This window comes from Exophiala aquamarina, assembly GCF_000709125.1.
Source record: "Exophiala aquamarina CBS 119918 chromosome Unknown aczIA-supercont1.2, whole genome shotgun sequence".
Classification (NCBI taxonomy): Eukaryota; Fungi; Ascomycota; class Eurotiomycetes; order Chaetothyriales; family Herpotrichiellaceae; genus Exophiala; species Exophiala aquamarina.
In genome coordinates, this window is record NW_013550586.1 from 337,503 (window position 1) to 356,615 (window position 19,113).

At 51.7% G+C, this 19,113-nt stretch overlaps 5 protein-coding genes across 5 annotated transcripts; 1 reads left to right on the forward strand and 4 right to left on the reverse strand.

Moving 5' to 3' along the window:
• Positions 1-624: 624 nt before the first annotated feature.
• On the reverse strand, positions 625-3,940 carry A1O9_01979 (uncharacterized protein; the record flags this gene model as incomplete). The annotated part of the gene is made up of 2 exons (XM_013407554.1): positions 625-2,544; positions 3,287-3,940. The coding sequence occupies 2 exons, from the start codon at positions 3,938-3,940 to the stop codon at positions 625-627; spliced, it is 2,574 nt and encodes an 857-aa protein (XP_013263008.1).
• A 449-nt stretch (positions 3,941-4,389) lies between these two features.
• A1O9_01980 (uncharacterized protein) lies at positions 4,390-5,536 on the forward strand (the record flags this gene model as incomplete). Its single annotated transcript, XM_013407555.1, has 2 exons — positions 4,390-4,556; positions 4,582-5,536. 2 exons carry the CDS (start codon positions 4,390-4,392, stop codon positions 5,534-5,536), a joined length of 1,122 nt encoding a protein of 373 aa, XP_013263009.1.
• A 130-nt stretch (positions 5,537-5,666) lies between these two features.
• On the reverse strand, positions 5,667-7,410 carry A1O9_01981 (uncharacterized protein; the record flags this gene model as incomplete). Its single annotated transcript, XM_013407556.1, has 2 exons — positions 5,667-6,816; positions 6,872-7,410. The coding sequence occupies 2 exons, from the start codon at positions 7,408-7,410 to the stop codon at positions 5,667-5,669; spliced, it is 1,689 nt and encodes a 562-aa protein (XP_013263010.1).
• Positions 7,411-8,598: 1,188 nt separating this feature from the next.
• A1O9_01982 (uncharacterized protein) lies at positions 8,599-9,926 on the reverse strand (the record flags this gene model as incomplete). The annotated part of the gene is made up of 2 exons (XM_013407557.1): positions 8,599-9,471; positions 9,525-9,926. The coding sequence occupies 2 exons, from the start codon at positions 9,924-9,926 to the stop codon at positions 8,599-8,601; spliced, it is 1,275 nt and encodes a 424-aa protein (XP_013263011.1).
• Positions 9,927-12,047: 2,121 nt separating this feature from the next.
• On the reverse strand, positions 12,048-14,768 carry A1O9_01983 (serine/threonine protein kinase; the record flags this gene model as incomplete). Its single annotated transcript, XM_013407558.1, has 1 exon — positions 12,048-14,768. One exon carries the CDS (start codon positions 14,766-14,768, stop codon positions 12,048-12,050), a length of 2,721 nt encoding a protein of 906 aa, XP_013263012.1.
• Between the last annotated feature and the right edge of the window lie 4,345 nt (positions 14,769-19,113).

Here is a 19,113-nt window from a genome sequence, read left to right on the forward strand (position 1 = left end):
AATCATCTTGAGCCCACCGAAAGATTCTTGTACTATCGCTCTCATCCATTCACGAGTCACGAACGCTCCTCTCAGTATGCCAGATTTTACCATGCCAAGTATTGTCGACTATGACACCATTTCTTCTTCGCATTTTGCAGAAGGATTTCGCAATGTGTCTTGAAGGGAAGAGCGGTTTCGGAAAGGACCACACCTCGTTGCGCAATTCCCACGCGTTTTGACTTGTGGTGTAACGGACATGTTGTGATGGCGTCAGGGCCGGATTGTCATTTCCATCGGCCGAGGGAAGTTTCCTTCGGTAAGTGATACGAGTCAGTCTTGTGGCGGATTAGATCGGTGCCTTTCGATCCAAGGTGCTGATTTGTGACCCCTTCTAGGCCGCACTCGTGTTCTGCGGCTCTTAAGACATTCCGTCCACAGTAGACGTGCTGGATAGGTCAAGTTGTGCCCCGACCTTGCACTCACAATCCCGGGTAGCCATCCTTCTGCCAATCTCATCAGGCCGTCCGATATTCTATAGGCTCAATACCACGAGAACCCCTATCCATACTACATAGAGACCTCCGTGAGTAGACCACCAAGTATTAAGGGAACGGGAGAAACCATTCCTGGTTCTGCGCAGATTCATCGCTTGGAACTTCGGACGCTGAGAGCGTCGCTCTTCACTGACAAGGCCCGTTTGCGAGCGCGCGACACACGCGTACGAGAGGTGTCGGTCTTCGCTTGGTCCTCTTTCGTTTGTTCCTTCTGAGCTTCATTCTTTTTCGACAGGACTGCCTGCCTAGCGAGCCATTCGTCTCTGATCAGCTGGAAACAAAGTCTGGACTCAGATGTTTCCATCTTAAAGAGTATAAAGGGGTAAATGCATGGAAAGAGCTCTGCCGCTGGGTCGATCCAATCCCCGTCTCGTATCTCGATCTCGTCATTGTCGAGCAAATCCACGACTGTTTTTTGTCTTTCGCAGTGAGCAGCCACTTGAAGTGGACTGATACCATGGATATCTCTCGAGTTTGAGTTAACCCCAGTGGTCTGAAGAAGGAAGTCGACCTGTCCATCATCATACTGACTCACAGCATACCATAATGGAGACCTTGAGTCGTTGTCCTTTATAGCAGGGTCTGCGTGGCCTATATTCATTAGGTTCGCCCATACTCCATCCCTTCGTCCAAAAATACTAGACGCCGCCCATGAGAACGGCGTTCTTCCTTGCATATCTCTTGAATCAACTTGCACTTGATGAGTCTCAAGTAAAGCCTTCATAGCTCCCTCAGAATTCCATTCAGCGGCGTAAGACAACGGAGTTCTACCATTTTCATCCCTTGAGTTGACCTCCACTTGAGGGTCCTTAAGAAACGCCTGTATAACCTCCTTAGAGTTACTCTGAGCAGCATAAGCTAATGGAATTCTGCCATGCTTGTCTTTTGAATTGACGTCGACTTGATAGGTCTTAAGCAACACCTCCACACCTGTTGCTAAGCCCCACTGGGCAGCGTAGGATAAGGGGTTTCTACCAGAACTATCCCTTAAGTACACCTCTTCTTGGTGGGTCTCAAGTAGTATCTGTATAACTTCTTTGGAACCCGCCTCAACAGCATAGGATAAGAAAGCTTTATCATAAGCATCACCTGTCTTGTAGCCAGTTGCATGGAGTTTCAGTTCACCCGGCCTCAGCGCAAGTAGAATCCTGACTACCTCCAATTGCTGTCCTTTTATAGCTAGCTTGGTAGGGGTCTCGAGAGAGTGGTCTCCAACGTTGACATCGGTTTCATCCTTCTCGAGAAGAAGTTGAACGATTTGAGCATGGCCTGCGTCTGCTGCATAGTGCAGCGCGGACATGAAGGAATGATCTTGTGCGTTGAGTTTTATGCCTGGTTGCTGAACGAGGAGCTCAACAGCCTTGAATAGGCCGCGCGTAGCAGCCGCTATCAGTAGCGTCCTGCCACTCTTGTCAATATCACTTACATATTCCAGTAATTCTTGAGGACTAGCGGTGCACAGAAATATGGCGAAAACAGCTTCCTCTTCACACTCGATCAAATGAAAAAGGAAGTTAGACTGCCGCTGAAATGCAACGCCCCAATGGGTTTTGGTGCGCTTTGTACATTCAAGGCTGTATTTTCTCAAGTAGTTTCGAGCAGGATGTTCTGCCGCAAGACCTTCTACTCGGAGGTCGAGAAAGGTCTTGACTGCATCGACACTGCCAGCGGCGAGAGCGACATGGAGCGGTGTCCCAAAACGTTCCTCGTCGATGTCGAGATAGGAGTATTTCATGGAACATGACTTTAGCAAGTTCGGTACGTTCACCTCTGCTAGGGCATAAAGAAGCCTGGTTTTGGCGGTATGCTGTCGGGCCTTCACGTCGAGATATGTATTGTGAAGAGCAATCCACACAGGAAAATCAAATTCTGCAAGGAATCTCTCTTCAGGGATATGGCTAGCAGCAGCGGTCTCGGCATGAAATAATACGTTATCAGCAGCATAACGTACAAAAGGATAATGTCTCTCATCGCATAAAGCGGGTTTTACCACCTTGGGCTTCTTACCCTGATACAATATAGTATTAGAGCGGAGACAGTCGGCCTTCCATGCGGCCAGGTAGGAGACGCAGCACCGTGACTCTGACCATTGCACGCTTCTCGAAGTTCGTTCCAAAGATTTTGCAATCCATTTTCCTTCAGGAGCAAATCTCGTACAGATTCATGGATGAATTGGACAGTAGGAGGTGAATTAACAATCTCAGCAAGGCCTTTGGATGAAGATAGAAGGAAGTTCTTGACAACCACCTCAGGCTGATTGGCTGCCATCACGATATCTGGATCAGTCTCGACTAGGATCGCGCAATAAAGTTGTCTAGGTGACAGTGGCTCTTCTGCGAAGAGTAACCGTTGCAGACAGAGAAGTACTTGGTCTGGGTTATTGCAGTGTCTCGTCAAGATCCTCTGAAAGAGATCAGACAGTTGTTCCGGGATTTCGTCAAGACTTCGGCGAAGAGCGGACATTTGGCCACGATCATACTCTTCATTCAACAAGTCTACCACAAGTACGACCCACATGAATACTCTGCCTGATTTTCTTTGTACTTCGCTCCTGATTTCATCAGCTGATGGCCCAGTTCCAATAGTCAGCATATCCGCGATGTAGTTGATGATATCTTGCTTGTGCCTTCTAGGACAAGTTCTTGTGCTTTGCGAATCGAAATCCGAGGATAATGGCGACTTGAGAAACACACTTGGAAACGGATTTGATGTTGTAGGGCTATCTGCCCAAGCTGTTGAAACAAATATACCATTTGTCGGACTTGGCTCTCATCGCATTCGCCTAGCGCGTCGATAAAGCAAATCACAGGCAACCGAAGCTCCTTTATAACCACTCGAAACAAAGATTCAAGAGACTCGAGGGTCCATGAGAACGTTTCTGATAAGAAATCGTCCAACATAACATCGTCCAAGATCTGGGAGATGAAATCAAGACTTTGCGATTTCAGTAGTTGCCAGAGAAGTGATCGATACAATCCAGCTGTAGATTTCTCCAACAAGGCGCCCCTAGCGTTGAAGAAAAAGGACACGATTGTGAACCCTTTTCCTTTCATTTCCTTTCGAGTTGCCAGGCAGGCATACTTCATCAGCGTGGACTTTCCAGATCCAGGTTTGCCTTTGATCCATAAGAAGCCATGATTTTCGTGCGCCTTGCGGTGCGTGAGCCAGTCTTGAAACTCCGTCTCTTCAAATAGCCATCTGCAAGTATGTACATGCTCTTCTCTGATGCTTGACCAGCGCGTGTTTATGTTTTTATACTTTAGAGACTCTAAGAGGATCGCCTTCTTGTCTTTCGTGGTAGACGCGCTTTGTCCAAAATTCACTGTGGTCGCGTTGATCTGGGAACTCAATATCTGGGGACCTGCGCTGTCAAATGTACCCGCAAAGTCGTTCTGCATGGACATGGTCGAGTCGGGAGGTCTTCAAGACGTTCGACGGTGGCTCGCTTATATTACGACTTGGGATTCGAGACTAATTCAAGCACGAGGAAGGATTGTAGAAGTTTGAGATCGAACCATCTCTTCGGTGAGCCTGGACCTCCGTTGGAAGGTGCATAAGCATGCGTTGTCCTGCTACCTACCATCAGGCTGGGGCAAAGCCTCAGTTTAAATAGTATTAGCCTCAAGAAATGACGCTCAGTGCTTTGGGTCGTGGGGTGCGGTGTCGAGGCTGAGGACGCTAACAAGGCCGATGGCCCCAATGACCTGGGTGGCGCTGGCATGCCCAACAGACCAGGCTGCCATTCAGTACATCGCTCGTTGGCACTGTTTCGAGTACCCGGTACAGTATATCATCCAATCGATGTCTCGAGCTCTTTCGACTACTCGACGAAGACCAAACAAGCTCCTGAAAGATGCCAAATTATCCACAGCCACAAACCCGTCTGACATTCGAAGTCGCCATTATCTGTGCCCTGGTCGAGGAGCTCGATGCCGTCGAGGCTACCCTTGATGACATATATGATGTTGACACTTACAGCAAAGGAGAAGGCGACCCAAACAGATATAAAGGAGGAAAGATGTGGCACATCGAACGTCCTGTTAAGTTTGCTGCCGGGAATGGGGAAGGAACGAGCCGCAAGTGGATCCGCCTACTTCTGCACAGGCTTCCCAGATATCAAACTATGTTTACTAGTTGGCCTCTGCGCTGGAGCGGCGAGGGACCACCACAAGGAAGACATTCTACTTGGCGACATTATCATCAGTACCAGCCTTGTGCAATCAGACTTTGGGCGACAGGGAAAAGATGGAATCACTCGAAAAGACACCATCGGTGACAACTTTGGGCGACCAAGCAAGGACATCCGAACTCTCCTGTCCATGCTCCAAACCCAAAAGACAGGCGGGCAATCGAGGGCAAATAGCATCGCTGCATTGAGAGTCCTCTCGCAGACCAGACAGACCTGGCACTATCCAGGTCGAGAGAAGGATGTCTTGTTTGACGCCAAGTACGACCACAAACATCATATCCCTGGACTATGTGAGGCATGTGACGATGGCCACGACTGTGAAGCCGCACAGAGAGCGTCTTGTGAGTACTTGAAATGCGATATAGCCAAGGCAGTTGAGCGACAGACGGTACGGGAAGACCAGCTTCCACGCATTCATTTTGGCGCTTTCTCATCTGCCGACCAAGTCATCAGGTCCAGCAAGCACCGGGACGCGATGAATGCTGCAGATGGCGTCATTGGCTTTAAGATGGAAGGCGCAGGGGTATGGGATAACTTCCCTACCGTCATCATCAAGGGTGTCGGCGACTACGCCGACAGCCACAAGAACAAGAAGTTCCAACCATATGCTGCTGCGACTGCCGCAGCATGCTCCAAGGCCTTTCTCATGGAATGGGAGCGTGGGAGGACCCCAAGAAGCGGACAGGCATCGTTGCCTTCCCCATCAATGCCTACCTCGATCAACAATAACTACGCAGGAGGTACGTTCAATACCATGGGGAATGCCTTTTACGGTGGTAACTTCACCTCTCATGGCCCGATGAACGTGTAAAAGTGCACACCTCACAGGATTAGAGTTACAAGAGGTTGGATACCTAAGTAGTTAGGCCTTGATGAACGATGAGCATCTTCCGCCTTCATGGCAGATAGAAAGGCATTCCAAGCAAACAAACAAGGTTTCTCTACCACATCTTCTCCCAAGCTCTCCTCACAACATTCATCTCAGCGAGTCTCCGCTTCTCATTCTCCTCCAGGCCACCTTCTTCCCAGTGCCTGCATTCACGGTCGATCTCAGCCTTGCCACTGTACAGATCCGCGGTCTTGGCATCAACAAACTTGGTGCCCTTGAAGAACTTCCAGAAGAAGAACATGACGATTCCGAACGCGAGGCCGAAATATGAAGTCACAAAGCCTTGAGTATCCCACGGCACAAACACGTCAAATCCGATGAAGAGCATGGCCAAGCAGGCAATGAAGATGGCGAAGTATGCCGAGTAGGGGGCGAATGGAGCCTTGTACGGCAAGGTGGCGCGGTCGAGACCCTGTGCTTTGCAGGCGTTGTACCAGCCGATGAAGACCCAGAGCATACCGGTATAAGTCATGATTAGAGCGATGGTGGTTAAAGAAACGAACCAGAAAAACACCTTGATCGCATTGTCGGATGCGACTAGATACGTGACACAAGAGATCAAGGTGACTGTAATAACGCAGTAGATCGGGATACCAGACTTGGTACATTTCATGAAGATTTTTGGCGCCTGTCCATCGCGAGCCAGGGAATAGAGCGTTCGGCTGGATGAGTAAAGGTAGGCGTTGCCACATGACCACCCAGAGAGAAGAATCAGGAAGTTGATGAAGCCAGGCAGTCCGGTAATTCCGAGGTTTTGAATGCCAATGACCCATGGTGACGCAGCAGCGCCAACGTCTCCATTCTCAATGGCCCCAATAAGTCTGGTATCTCGAGAGGAGCAGATGATTCCCACGGCGAACACACCGATTACGTAGAAGCCGACGAGACGATAGAAGACCAGTTTTGCGACTCGTGGGATCGTTCGTCGAGGGTTTTGAATCTCGCCAGACGCAAGTGCGATTAGATCCGGACCAGCAATCGTGAATGCTGCGTATCTCACGACACTCCACCACCCTAGGAAGCGGCCTGTACTGCCACTTGCATAGTACGGATGCGTAGCCAGTCCGTTCTTCCAATAACGGAAACCGTAGGCATCGTGTTTGGGGTTTCCCCCGACCATGGTAATGAACGTCAACAGAACCAAGCCGATAAGCAGAAGCACCTTGGTCGAGGCCATGACGAATTCTGATTCACCGTACCATCTGAATTTGCGTTAGCCATCAAGTGATCTATCCAGAGCTCTTGTGGATTACTTACCTGACGGCAACCACATTCAACAGGAAGCAGACCACCAATGTCATGGTAATCCAAACAGCCGGGTTAACATCGGTGTTCCAGTACTGCATGACTGTGGCAACGGCCGAATACTCAGTGCAGACTAACATGACACCGGCGAAGAAATATGTCCATCCCATAGCAAAACCGAGCGCCGGGTCGACATAACGACCGGCAAGCTCAAAGATGGTACCTCGCACAGGTAACCAGGCGGCGATTTCGGCCACGCACAGATTGGTCGGCCAGATGAACAACAGACCCCAGAAGAGGTAGCCCAGGAACAGAGACAAGGGGCCTGCTCTGCTCAAGCTGCCGCCGATTCCAACGAAAAGACCAGTACCGATCGAACCCCCGATTTGCATCAACTGCACGTGACGTGGCGAGAGACCTCGCTTGGTCTGTCCGAATTTCTCCCATTCCGCTTGCGAGAGACGTCGTTCGTAGAGGTCGCCCTCGTTGGCGAGCACCGCAGAGGCCGGGGTGACATCCTTGATTTGCTTGACGTCCGATTCACTGTCCATTGTGATTTAGATAGGGATGGGCAGTACCAATAGACTGAACCCGTGATGGGAGAGGACGATGGAGCAGATCAGTGGGAACTCACCCGCGATATATGTAAGATTCAATGACTTTATCAAGCGAAGGCAACTAGAAGGCTACGAGAGAACATTCTGAATCGCAATGAGGAGTTCGGAAATCTCAACGAGCAGGGAACAACCGTCAAGGTCTCGCTGTCAATTGCCACGCCCCAGGTATGCTGTCCGGCGCGCCCAATCGCAGCTGTGAGGAGGAGGATAGCAGATCTCACCCCATGTAATTTGCCCCTGTATACGATAACTCCTGTCAATTTGGCTGGCTTTTGTCTAAGCTGCCTTTTTCTCGACATTGTCGGATCATCATGATACTTTGCATAGTGGCGAGCAAGATAACAGGTGGGGAAATATCAGAAGACAAGGGTTCCATCATCGAGACGGCGGAATAGGGTTGCTTCCCATGGTGCCAAGCCCTTGGCAGCTTGTCTTGATTAAGCAAGGCTCGGCTCCAGACCGGCATGCGATCCCGCCTTATCTGTGGGCTGAATGCCGGCCGGGAAGCAGTCAGCGAACCTCTGTGTTGTCGGCTATTGCAATTCACAGGTCAATAGCCTTGGCGGTACCTGAATGCTGATAAGGTTGGCCTTGAGAGTAGCTGTCAGCGAGGCCTTCGGGATCTGGTCGATTCTAGGACATGCTTCTAGAAACCCCAGTCTCCGTACATATCCAACGTGATACGCATCCATTTCTCCGGGGAAGCAAACTTGTTCCACTGGTAAATTATACAAGATTTGCCCTTCCCCAGTCGAGTCTTCGTCACTCCACGACGGAAAGTCTTCTCGTACACAATACATAGTACTCAAAGCTTGAGTGCTACCCGGCCCGGACCACACAGTTTCTCCATACCCTCAGCAACGAACAACTGGAGATGAGATATTTTCCTGGTCCTTACCAATGGGCAATGCCCACTTCAAGCTATGCCCAGAGTGAACCGAGAGCCATGGATTCGTTGATAATCTCTTCATCCTGATCTTGTGATTCACTCTCTCAAACACGAGGCCATGATGGTCTTATTTACGGAGGATGGTTCTGGCGCCTGAGATGTAGGGCGATCGATCCAAGGGAATCAAGCTTGGTTCTCTAAAGAGGCGCTGCTAGCGCAAAAGATCGTGTCCCTTAAATTGCCAGGACCCGTTTTCCTGTTACTCTCAGTGCTGGCATCCATCCTGGAACTTCCGTTGAGCCTTCATTGTCCCGAAGTGCCCATGCTTTCTGAACAACATTCCACAAATGGGGAATGTTTCCTATGCGATGTCGCAACATCCCGTTCCACCATCGGGACCAGACCTCTCGTTCCTGACCCTGCGTGGCTTCACAAGAAGCTATAAATCCAGGCCAAGTGATCGTGGCTGCGACGTTCGAATCGTATTGTGCTTCGGATTTGATTTCTTCAATGGCAATCAAACGTTGCGCAACAAGACCAACGTAGTGGGACATCTCTGGTACGCTGCAAGGGAAAATCCTTGTGTGATAATACACCCTTAAACCGTGAGCAAATGCCAGGAGATGATTTCTGGCAAGGAGCAGACTAGTGTCTGAGTGTGGATTCGAGTCCAACAAAAAGAGGCGTGACAATGGTTCTGACTCTATGGACCATTGCGATATTGCTTCTGATAGCTTTGTACAAGCAGTGACGAGAGTTTCAGGGAGCGGGAGATCTTCCGAGACGTAGTAAGAGATGTTTTGAGACCGCTTGACTATCTGCCGCATCAACCGAGCGAGAGAATGTGTAATGCCGTAAGTGACCTCCAGACCGTGGTGTACTCCCGAAAGTTGATCTTCCAGGTCGTCTAAATCAATGTTGTCCTCCGTCCATGGTATGGAGGGCAAGTCCATAGCAGTAGTACTTGCGACAGTTGAGAGAAAGGATGAATTGGCGATCAATCGATCAATGATAGGAGAAGCTTTACCGTCATCTCGAAGTTGCCGGGCAAGTCGCTCGAGACCATCCAAATGGATCCAGTATTCGCTCATGGAGCCTTCCATAACCTGCAGCGGCTGTTAGTAGTGGACGTAGCAGTCTTCAAGAGGGATTTACGTACATCCATAGAGGAAAAGGCCAACATGGCTGAAAGTAGAGTCTCAAAATGTGAAATGGGGAAATTGTAGGAGCTTGATAGGGTATAATGCTCGTTTGGTTCTGGGGATTCCTCGAGGGCCTTTTGCAGGGACTCGAAAGCCTTAGCACGGAAACTCCTGCCTATCAGCTCGAATCCCGAATCAATTCGTCCACCAGAACCTCGAAGCTGGAAGGCAGAAGTTGCCAACAACGCATAGAAAACAGCTACATTGCTGGAAGGGAGATCTGTTCCTAAATCACCGACTCCAAATATGAGGTTCGCTGCGCCTACCAAGGCATTTGGGACATATACTGATGCGTATGGACTGTCGGGGTGTGGTAGCGGAGGCAATACGTTGGCTACGTTGAGGACGTAGTTCTTCATCAACCGATCAATAACCGGGTCCTGGAAGATTGAAGAGCTGGGTGTTATTGACAGGGGAGAGCCAAATCCAACGGGTGAAGCGGCTTCTAGCTGCCAAGACGCCGCATCTGCAGGACTCGTCAATGATGTTCGACTTTCAGCGTCTGCAAGATCGTAGAAAGAATCCTGGTCGCCCTCGGAATACTGGTAGGCATAGCTTGTATTTTCGTCGTGCGATACTGATATTGTACTCGCACTTGTCGCCGGACTGTGTGAGGCACGGATGTCGTTCACACGCCCGCGAAACACCGAAAAGGGGCCAGTTGAACACACTTGTCTGTCACTAGTAACGTCGTCGAAATCATCGATGTATGCTATTTGACGATCGACCTCATCCAGTTGGAATGGCCACGGTCGACATCCTAGAGATTGAATGACATAAGCTCATGTCTCAAAATCAGAGATCGCAGTTGCAGCCGGAGCCTGAAATACATGTTTCAGGTAGAAGGCATACTTTCTAAAGTCATTGCCTGCCGTTTGATGGCGGAGGGCGCGACCGTGTCCTCGTCGGTAATCCAATACAACTTCAGATTGTAGCCTTCGCATCGCAGGCCGGATTTCTCGCAGCGAAAACACGATGGGCGACCCGCATCGCACTTGACCTTGCGGCTTCGACAGGTCCAACATCTAGCAAGATGGCGTACAGTGAGCGACGGTGACTGGGGAAACTTAGCTATCACGAGACGCACTTACCCTGTAAAGGTTTTCGTCTTTGGTTTGGCTTCACGGACTCTTTTCTTCGTAGTCGCCATGGCTTGCAGGCCGAATATGATTCAGAGGCCACCACTACTACCCATGGCGGCGAGTCAAGCCCGATGTGGCCTTTGCCGACACCATTGAGCGCACTCTCGCGTCAGACCGTCAGACTTTCGCCTCGTTTACAGCAAAAGCCTACTCGGCGCTCTGATGTAACACGGGTGTGAGTGGGTAAGACGAGGGACACCAAGATGTACAGCTTGAGCGTGGGGTGGGGTGAGCTGGAAGAAATAAGTCCAGTATTGTCGCTCCGTGGATGATAAAGTCGCGTGAGTCGTTATCAATCGAGATGCGAGGTCACTGTGCCAAGAAACCGGGACACGGAGAAACGTGGTTTCTGCAGGGCCCCCCGCTAACATCTTTCATCTTTTGCGAGAGTGAGACTGACTTATCGCCGTGCTAACTTAGCGGGCTCATGGTCCCTGGCAGCCCACGTTCTTCCCATGTGTGTGTGTGTGTGTGTGTGTGTACCGTGACTATGGTGGCGTGCATGTGTTGGGTAGTGGTGCCTGCTATCGAGGCCATCTGCAGCTCCCAGAACTTAGACCAAAAGAAACTACAGTCCCACAGTAGCGAGAAGCGACGCTGGGCGCATCGTGGTGTCTGTGGTCAATTTCATTCTTTTTGTCTTCGCTATTCGGCAGCATAATCGTGATATTGTACTTGGAATGCAAGCGGCGGGATGCTCAGGGGTAAATAACAGACAGCGCACAAATCTCAACTTATCATACCTCTGTTCAGGGGTCCGACAACTCCCGCACGAGGTGAGCAGACCCAGCTGTGTTGCCTCGGCAGATCATAGCGTCTCATTGGGGATACCGTTTCGCATTACCGGTCCAGAAAGTGTGTGGAGGTTCAGGTACCGACACAATGCACGTCTTCCGACTTTGGAAGTAGGCGGCCACTGAAGATTGCGCCGCTCCCAACTCACCACGCCAGGAAGCTGGAGAACGGAGGGTCATGGATTGATTTTCGTGGAGGATAAACTCGGTAGCCAACTCTCGCCAGAGGAGTCGCTCAAGTAAGAAAGCCATCAAGGATCATGACATTAAAGGTTGTGTGATTGAAACGAGGTCCACTCCATGTTCATGTTTACAGCATCTAACGACAGGCCATGTTTTGGGGAATCCTAATCTACAGTCTCTACTTGTACAAGAAATGTGAAATCGACTGGGGAAAGACATCATTCCCACCGGGCCGGAAAAGGGGCCACAAACTGATCCTCAACATCGTCGTAGACTTTCATGCTTTCATTAGACCTGAGACTCGAAATCATATATGGCCCTTCAACCTAAACCACACAAATAAGAGGGAACACGCAAAGTGTTACACGCCAGTGCGACCCCGATAATGATGCTCGTAATCTTGTCTCGATCTACTCCTGGACGAGTTTTTGGCAGTATGAGGCCGCCTTGTATGTTGTAAAATGTCTTCGTAGTCGTCCTCGTCGTCATTGAGCGATTTGGGTAAGCTGTCAACACGCAATGGATGTCCCGCCGCGGCAGCGCTCTGGATACGGCTCAGCAATGCCAACTCCTCCCGGGATGCTAGGATAGGTATGAGGTGCTGTTTCGATCTGCTGGGTCGTACATGTGTGGGAATTGGAGGCACGGGTGGGAGCGCTCTGTTCGGCGCTTTAGTAGGTGGATCCACTGGCGTGGAAGGTGGTCGGGGGAAGTATTTCGCCCCCTCTTCAGACGACGCGCTGGTGCTGTAGTTGACGAACGTGAAGGCGCCAGCATCGACAGACTCCCCAAAGGATAGGCGGGGATCGACTTCGCTATCATTCTGGTGCCAGGTGTTCCAGTACTGGTGGTGGTGGTGGTGGTGCTGCTGCTGCTGCTCTCCTCCATTGTGCGCCTGGTCTCTTGTCCAGGGCACTTCGACCTGAGGACCACGATTATCTCTCCGGCGGGTGCCCTTTCGAGAGTGGTCGCGCGACCTAGGACTTTCTGCAACAACGGTATCTGATAGACCATCAAAATTGAATGACATGAGAGAACTGGCGGAAGTTGTTGCTGGGGTTGTACTGACTGACATCCCACGAGTCGAAGATGGGGCGTCGCTGATGGGAGATTGAAGCATCTGCGCATCTGGTAGAATTGTTCGTTGCTGTTCTTGTCTCCATTCCTGAGTCTGCGTCCTGGGATTTGGGGATGGTTGCCGAAGGCAATCCCGTGAAGATTTCTCTTTTACTGAACGCTCTGAAGACACGTTCCCTCGCGCAGTGCTGGGCGTGTCGGATTTTTGCTGCTTTATCTTTTCGGCCGCACAGTGGAGGCGCTTGATATTAGCGAAGCGGCAGATGTAGTCTCCGAGCCTCCGTTCGAGTTTCTCGCTGGATAATCGAGCGAGAGGGTCCCTTTCCAAGCACTGAAGCGTGAGCTGCACCACGGGACCTATAGCGTGGTAGACCTGACTTTCGTCTCTCTTCGCTTTCTTCTCTGCCTCGTTCTGAAGCGACTGTGCCCAGAGAAACACTTGCCCGAGATTTGCATGAAAACTGGCATCTGCCAATCCGCCGCCTCGACCGGCATTTCGATTCTTGGATGAACGGTGTCTTGAGAATGAGCTGTAACTCTTCTTGCAAAGAATGGATAGAATATCCAAGATCACGGCTCCGAGAGAAAAGACGTCGGAAGCGAACATATCCTGCTCGACTGATTGCCATGTCTGTACAACAGCGCTTCGGCCTTCTGGAGCAGAGACAAACCTCGGGTTACTGCGAAGTGAACTTGCAATATGCCTGCCACTGGAACCAGTGGATGAGCTAATTGAGGGCGGTTTTGGTCGAGTTGTAGCCTGGGTTGAGATGGACTTGTTGTCCGAGGGAGACCTCATGTTTCTGCCGCGAACAGTGGGCTGGAGTGGTGCATCAGGACCCATGGCTGCGCTAAGTCTCAACCTTGCGTAGTTGCCTCTAGAAGTTGGCTGGAACGTATAAGCTGCAGCGGAAGACTCCGACCTAGCTCTGACACTGTTATTGCCATCAGAGGAGCCCCCTTTGTCTGGTCTGCCGGTTACTTTTCGCCCTGAGCGACCGCCGGACGGTAGAGCTAATGTGGCGGAACCTGTATTTTGAATTGTCACAGCCCTCTTCCACCTCTCTGGAGGAGCATATTGGTACGCTTCAATGTCGTCAGGCTTGACACTGTCTCGAAGCAATCCGTCGCCGTCGAGAAGACCTAGACAGATCTGGAATGAACTATCGACCTGAATATTGGAGGGTCGGATAGCCCCGTGAAACTCTCCATTGTCGTGAAGCCATGCTAAAGCGTTGGCGAGACAATGTGGCCAATTGATCATATGATGGCGTCGTTCCACTTTTGAAAGGGCACTGAATGCTTTAGGAGTGTCAGTCAGGAAGGTTTTGAGGTTCCATTCGGCTGCTGGAAGCGACAGGACATTGAAAGCGCCTTGGTATAGATAAGATCCAAAGACTGATACGACATGTTCATGACACAGCCTCCTACTCGTGGCTATTTCCACGAGGATGTCCTCTTCCGTCAAGTGCGCATCCAGGGTAATCCGCCGACGAAGGACTGTCTTTGCAGGTTCTGACGGGAGTCGAACGCGGTCAGTTCCATCACTGCCTCTGGGGAGGACGACAGTCTTCAAGCTGAGGGGGATGATGGGGATGGTTTCCTCATCGGCGTAGCGTATGTGCTCGCCCTCGCCAACAACGCGTGTGAGGAATCGAAACTGAGCTTTGTAGAATCGTTTGTCCAGAGAGCGGTCGGGTTGGAAAGACAAGCGCAAATCGGGTATGGCATGTTCAACGATGGGAAGGTCTTCATCATCATACGAGTCATCAACAATACCAAAGATCTGGTCGGGGACACCCGTAGCGACTAATATAAGGAAGAAGCGCTTGGACCTCGTCAGAATCCAATCCAGATAGGTGTCGTCGGTCAGGTCTCCCCCAAAATAGAGAGGTCGTTGTAGGAGCTCCTGCTCATTAGGGCGGAGATGCGAATGGACGTATGCTGAGGTTACTGTTTCATTCACCCGATCATCGCTCCACCATGGAGCTGAAGAGGGTGCCATAGTCCTCGTGCAATCCGCTCACATCGGAGAACAGTAACGGGGCCGCGATTCTGGGAAGCCAGCCAACTTTACAAGCATTTCCAAACCACAATAAGGTCGATCAAGGAAGGGAAATCTACACAGTTGAGACCACCACGTGGGAAACGGATAGTCGTCATATTTAGACGGACTGGGGGAGGAGAAAGTAACTAGTGCGAGTCTTGAGCCGGCAACACACCAAACGAGCCAAGGGCCTGATTGGAAGCAAGGGTCAAAGGGACTATCATCAAAAAGGAGACTGGAATTACGCGGGAAACCTGGTATCTTCAGATGATGGCTTGCAAAATGACAGAAGGAAGGGTTCATTCATCTCGAGAAAGACGTCCAAGTGTCTTCCCGACCAACTGGGGTGAGCAGCGCGAGTCCAAAGGTGATGGCGCTAGTCAGGGTGGGTGGGGGTGAGGGAAAACGGGCACACTGCCTTGACAGCGGGCTGGTATGTACTGGACGAGCAAGCCCGGTGGACCTATCTTATCTGAACCAACAGGGGAGAGTGACAAGTGGCTACGCCTGGTCTCTGCTGCCACATTGGAGCAGCACTGTTCACTGAGACAAAGTCATCCGATGCCATCACAGCGCCTGCTGCTCCTTTGAGTCAAGCCCGATCCGTTCTGCTCGGCGTGGAAGCTGCAGATCAACCCCCAAGAAGGAGGAAGGCTGGCTTGCAGGCTCGGGTTCAAGCTGGAGTGTAAATAGTGGCCGTGTACGGAGAATTCCAGACCGCACAAACCAGAGACCCGAACAGGCAAGGGTTGAAATTGAGCGTTGAGATGAAGCTTGGAAGCAAAGGTACGAAGTCCGGAGGACGTCCTGGAGCTTCATATGTCGAGTGCCGAGACTCGAATCGGGTGATTCGGGAGTGGGATCCTCTCAGGCGCTCCAGGATAAAGGTTTGGGAGGCAGTAGTGGCGGCTGCATGCTCTGTTGGTCGAGTAGGACCCAACCCACGGGCCTTAGCTTGGGATCTGTCTTGGGCACAGCGTGGTTGGAAACGATAGAGACATATCCGTACATTGGTCCAGAGTAAGCAAAGACTGGAGATTGGAAAGTGGTTTCTATCAGTTTTCGTTAGTAGTGCTCTCAGCCAATTCTGGGCGTCTCAGTGGTTGCAATGCAGCCTTATCAGTTGGGAGTTGGGCTAAAGCAAGCTGCTAGGACTAACGCGCAATTGGGCCGCTGGAGAGGTACGACTCCTCGTACTGTCCGGATAGGAGATGCAATGCAGTTCCAAAGGTGGGGCGTCTGATCCCTGAGTCGTCCCTGGAAGCCGTTCTCGCGCAGCGCAGCGAGTCAGGGGGTCCTACAGAAGGAAGGTCAGCACAACCCCTGGGCCGAAGTGTGGTCGAGGGACAGCAACGGTTCTTTTGGTTTGCGACGCGACGAGGGCAAGCCCTTGCCTGCCGTCGTGATCAGTCCCCGTGTTGCTGCTCCAGCATATTGGCTCGCGCCAGCACATGGAGGGATACAGTAGACTCGTAGATTCCTCATCCGGACTGTAGTTGGGTCTGCGAGCGACTTTCCTCAGCTGACACGTCCTCCTGGTCCAATGCAAGAGGGCGGATGAGGAGGGGCGGACTGCCGCAGAGCGATCCGTATAGAAGCGTGCCTACAGACGGATGATCCCTCTGCCTGGGTCTCTAAGGTTTGCAGGGACACTCCATGGACTCGGTATCCATGCTCCGTACTTGGGACTCGGTAGGTTGTCCTGGATCACTCGTCTTTGCCGTTCTTTCCTGACTGCAGGCGGGAATCAAATTGGCGGGTCCGCTCGGCCTTTCCAGCCGAGTGCACGGCGAGTATCGCACGAGTACATCATATGTGTCAAGATGGTCCCCTATCCATACACACGTCGCGACACGCCTAAGGCTCTTTACCACTGCCCTGGATCTTGCTGGATCGGCCTAGTGCTGATGGCATTGTCGAGCTTTCAAACGGTCAATCATGCGTGATAGTTGGGATGACGAGGTCCAAGTGCTTATCCGACACTGGATCTGAAACTCGGCTCTGGCGCCACCTACGAGTACTCATCCCCACTCCCCGCCATAGGAGCATCACATTCAGTTCAACACCTGATCTATCGAATGGCTTTGAAAGGCATACCGTGCAGATCGCCGTGCTCGTACTCGGTATGGGTATCGGTCAGCCAACTCGCCATGGCCAGGGCAGTGAGGTGCTTCAAGGCAGCATCTAGCTTTTTCTTGTCTTGAGAGTCTCGCCCGGCAAATGGGCACAGCAAAGTCCTAGTCACAGACTCACAGGAGGCCCGGGGGAGGCCCGGGGGAGGCCCAGGGGCCATTCCCTTCTGAATAGAAGTGCGCGGCGGGCCTTCTCCACGATGTCATCAAGTGATCCGATCTGCCACAGCTTCTGAATCACATGTCTACAACTGCTTATTACTTCCTCACAAAGCGTGATCGTGCCTCCTCCGTCGCCCTACACGCAGGCGCATATTGCCTGATACCTTCCCACCAGCCTACTCAGCAGCTGAGTCCAAGGTTTGACATCCCGATGGTGGCGATGCTTTTGATCACCGAGAACCCTCCGTGGACCGTCCGGATTGTCTCTGGTCACTCCTCTAGATAACACGGGGACCTTTTTTTCCCTTCGATCTGGAGCATCCCCAGATTTATTCGAAGGCGTGCAGCGACAAATGTGGGACAACCACGCAAAGTGATCTAAGCCACTGGCTTGAAGCGATGCTGAGAAACGGCGAGGCTAACAAGCAGCCACCTGTAATTGCTATTTGGACATTGGGGTCTTTCCTTGGATCCTCAGTCTTGTGCCAACTCGGCTCAAGGCATACGGGTTGATGCGCACGGGTTAATGCATCATGATCACTGTCGCCAAACACGAATCTTCCTGTCACAGTAGTAATGGAATTCCTGAGCGACGCGAGTCCTCGGCACCGATCTACGACGTATATTTAGGTAATTGGAGCACACCGATCCCCCCAGATCCTGAACCGAGTCCAGACTGAGGACAGAAGAAGACTGAAGGGTGCTACGCTCCCCACGGCCGATCCTAGCATCAGTCCCGTGGACTCCGTCCTCAACCAAAGCAAGGGAGGATGATCGACAGGGCGAACGGGTCGCCCGAAACTGGGTCAAGCCTTCCAGCCTTCCAGCCTTCCAGCCTTCCAGCCCGTCACGCCCGTCAAACGCTCGCTCGGGGCTTGGCTTCCAGGCCTGTGCCCAACCGCTGCGCCTGCCAAAAGGTACAAGACCGCAGCTCAAAAGGGCATCCCTCCATCCGGGCTCCTGAGGTTGTGTTGTTGGTTTGCATTTCTTACAGAAACGGTCTGAGTCGGCCTCAACACCAGAACAGTCGACTGGACTCCGTCCTCTCCATTCAACCTTGGACCCATCTCGCTATCTCTCCTCGAGGCTGGAGTACATCTCGGCTGCAATGCCTACCTGATTCCACTCCACGCCAATCCAGAAAGCATAGGGATACGGCCGACCGCTGATCATCCTCAACAGCAACGCGAACCTTGTTGGATCGAGCAGAAAACCGAGTCCACTTGTGCTTGTGCATCCGGAGAAAGCCCCTCCCAATGAAATTTCACCTGCTGGGTAGCCGTGTTCACAGACATGCGCAGCTCCAGGAATATTGACCAAGGCGCAAGAGTGTTGACCATCATCATCTCCCGATTCAAGTCCGAGGCACAGCAGAGGGTCTGTACCTCGTATGGAAGCCGGCACCTCCTCAAACTGGGTCATTGCTGAGCCACCCGCTACTGACTAAATTATTCAATTCGGAGACTGGTGGGGTTTAAGCTCCCTCCGCCAGAGAATACGAGGAACCCGACCGTCCATTATTGAATAATATACCGAGTATGAGAGCAATTATCCATACTCGGGTGCTCGTAGATACCCCCCCATAACTAGCGCACGACTTCATTGCCTTGATTCTTCTTTTATGGTCGGGGAGGGCTCCATATGGACTGCCACATTGCCTTGTTGAGCCCAATCCACCGCTACGTAGGCGCAACCTGCGCCGCGATCGAGTGTTCAGCTTTGATCTTTGCTTCCTGCACACCGTCCTCACCCCCCAGCAGACGACAGTTCGTTTGATGGCAGCGTTCAGGCAGGAGCCATTTGCTGCTGATATTCGCGGCCTTGATCCCTGGTCCCTGGCGGGAGCGGTGCCTAGTGTCATCTCAGTGGCCAGCTTGGGCGGGCTAAGAAAATGCCGGTGTGTCTGTCCCCTGTGGCTCGTACGATCGATGAGAGTCTAGAACGTGCCAATCCTTCTCCCATCCGCCAAAAACCACTCAACCAAGCATCCTCAGCGCCAGTTGTCCGCC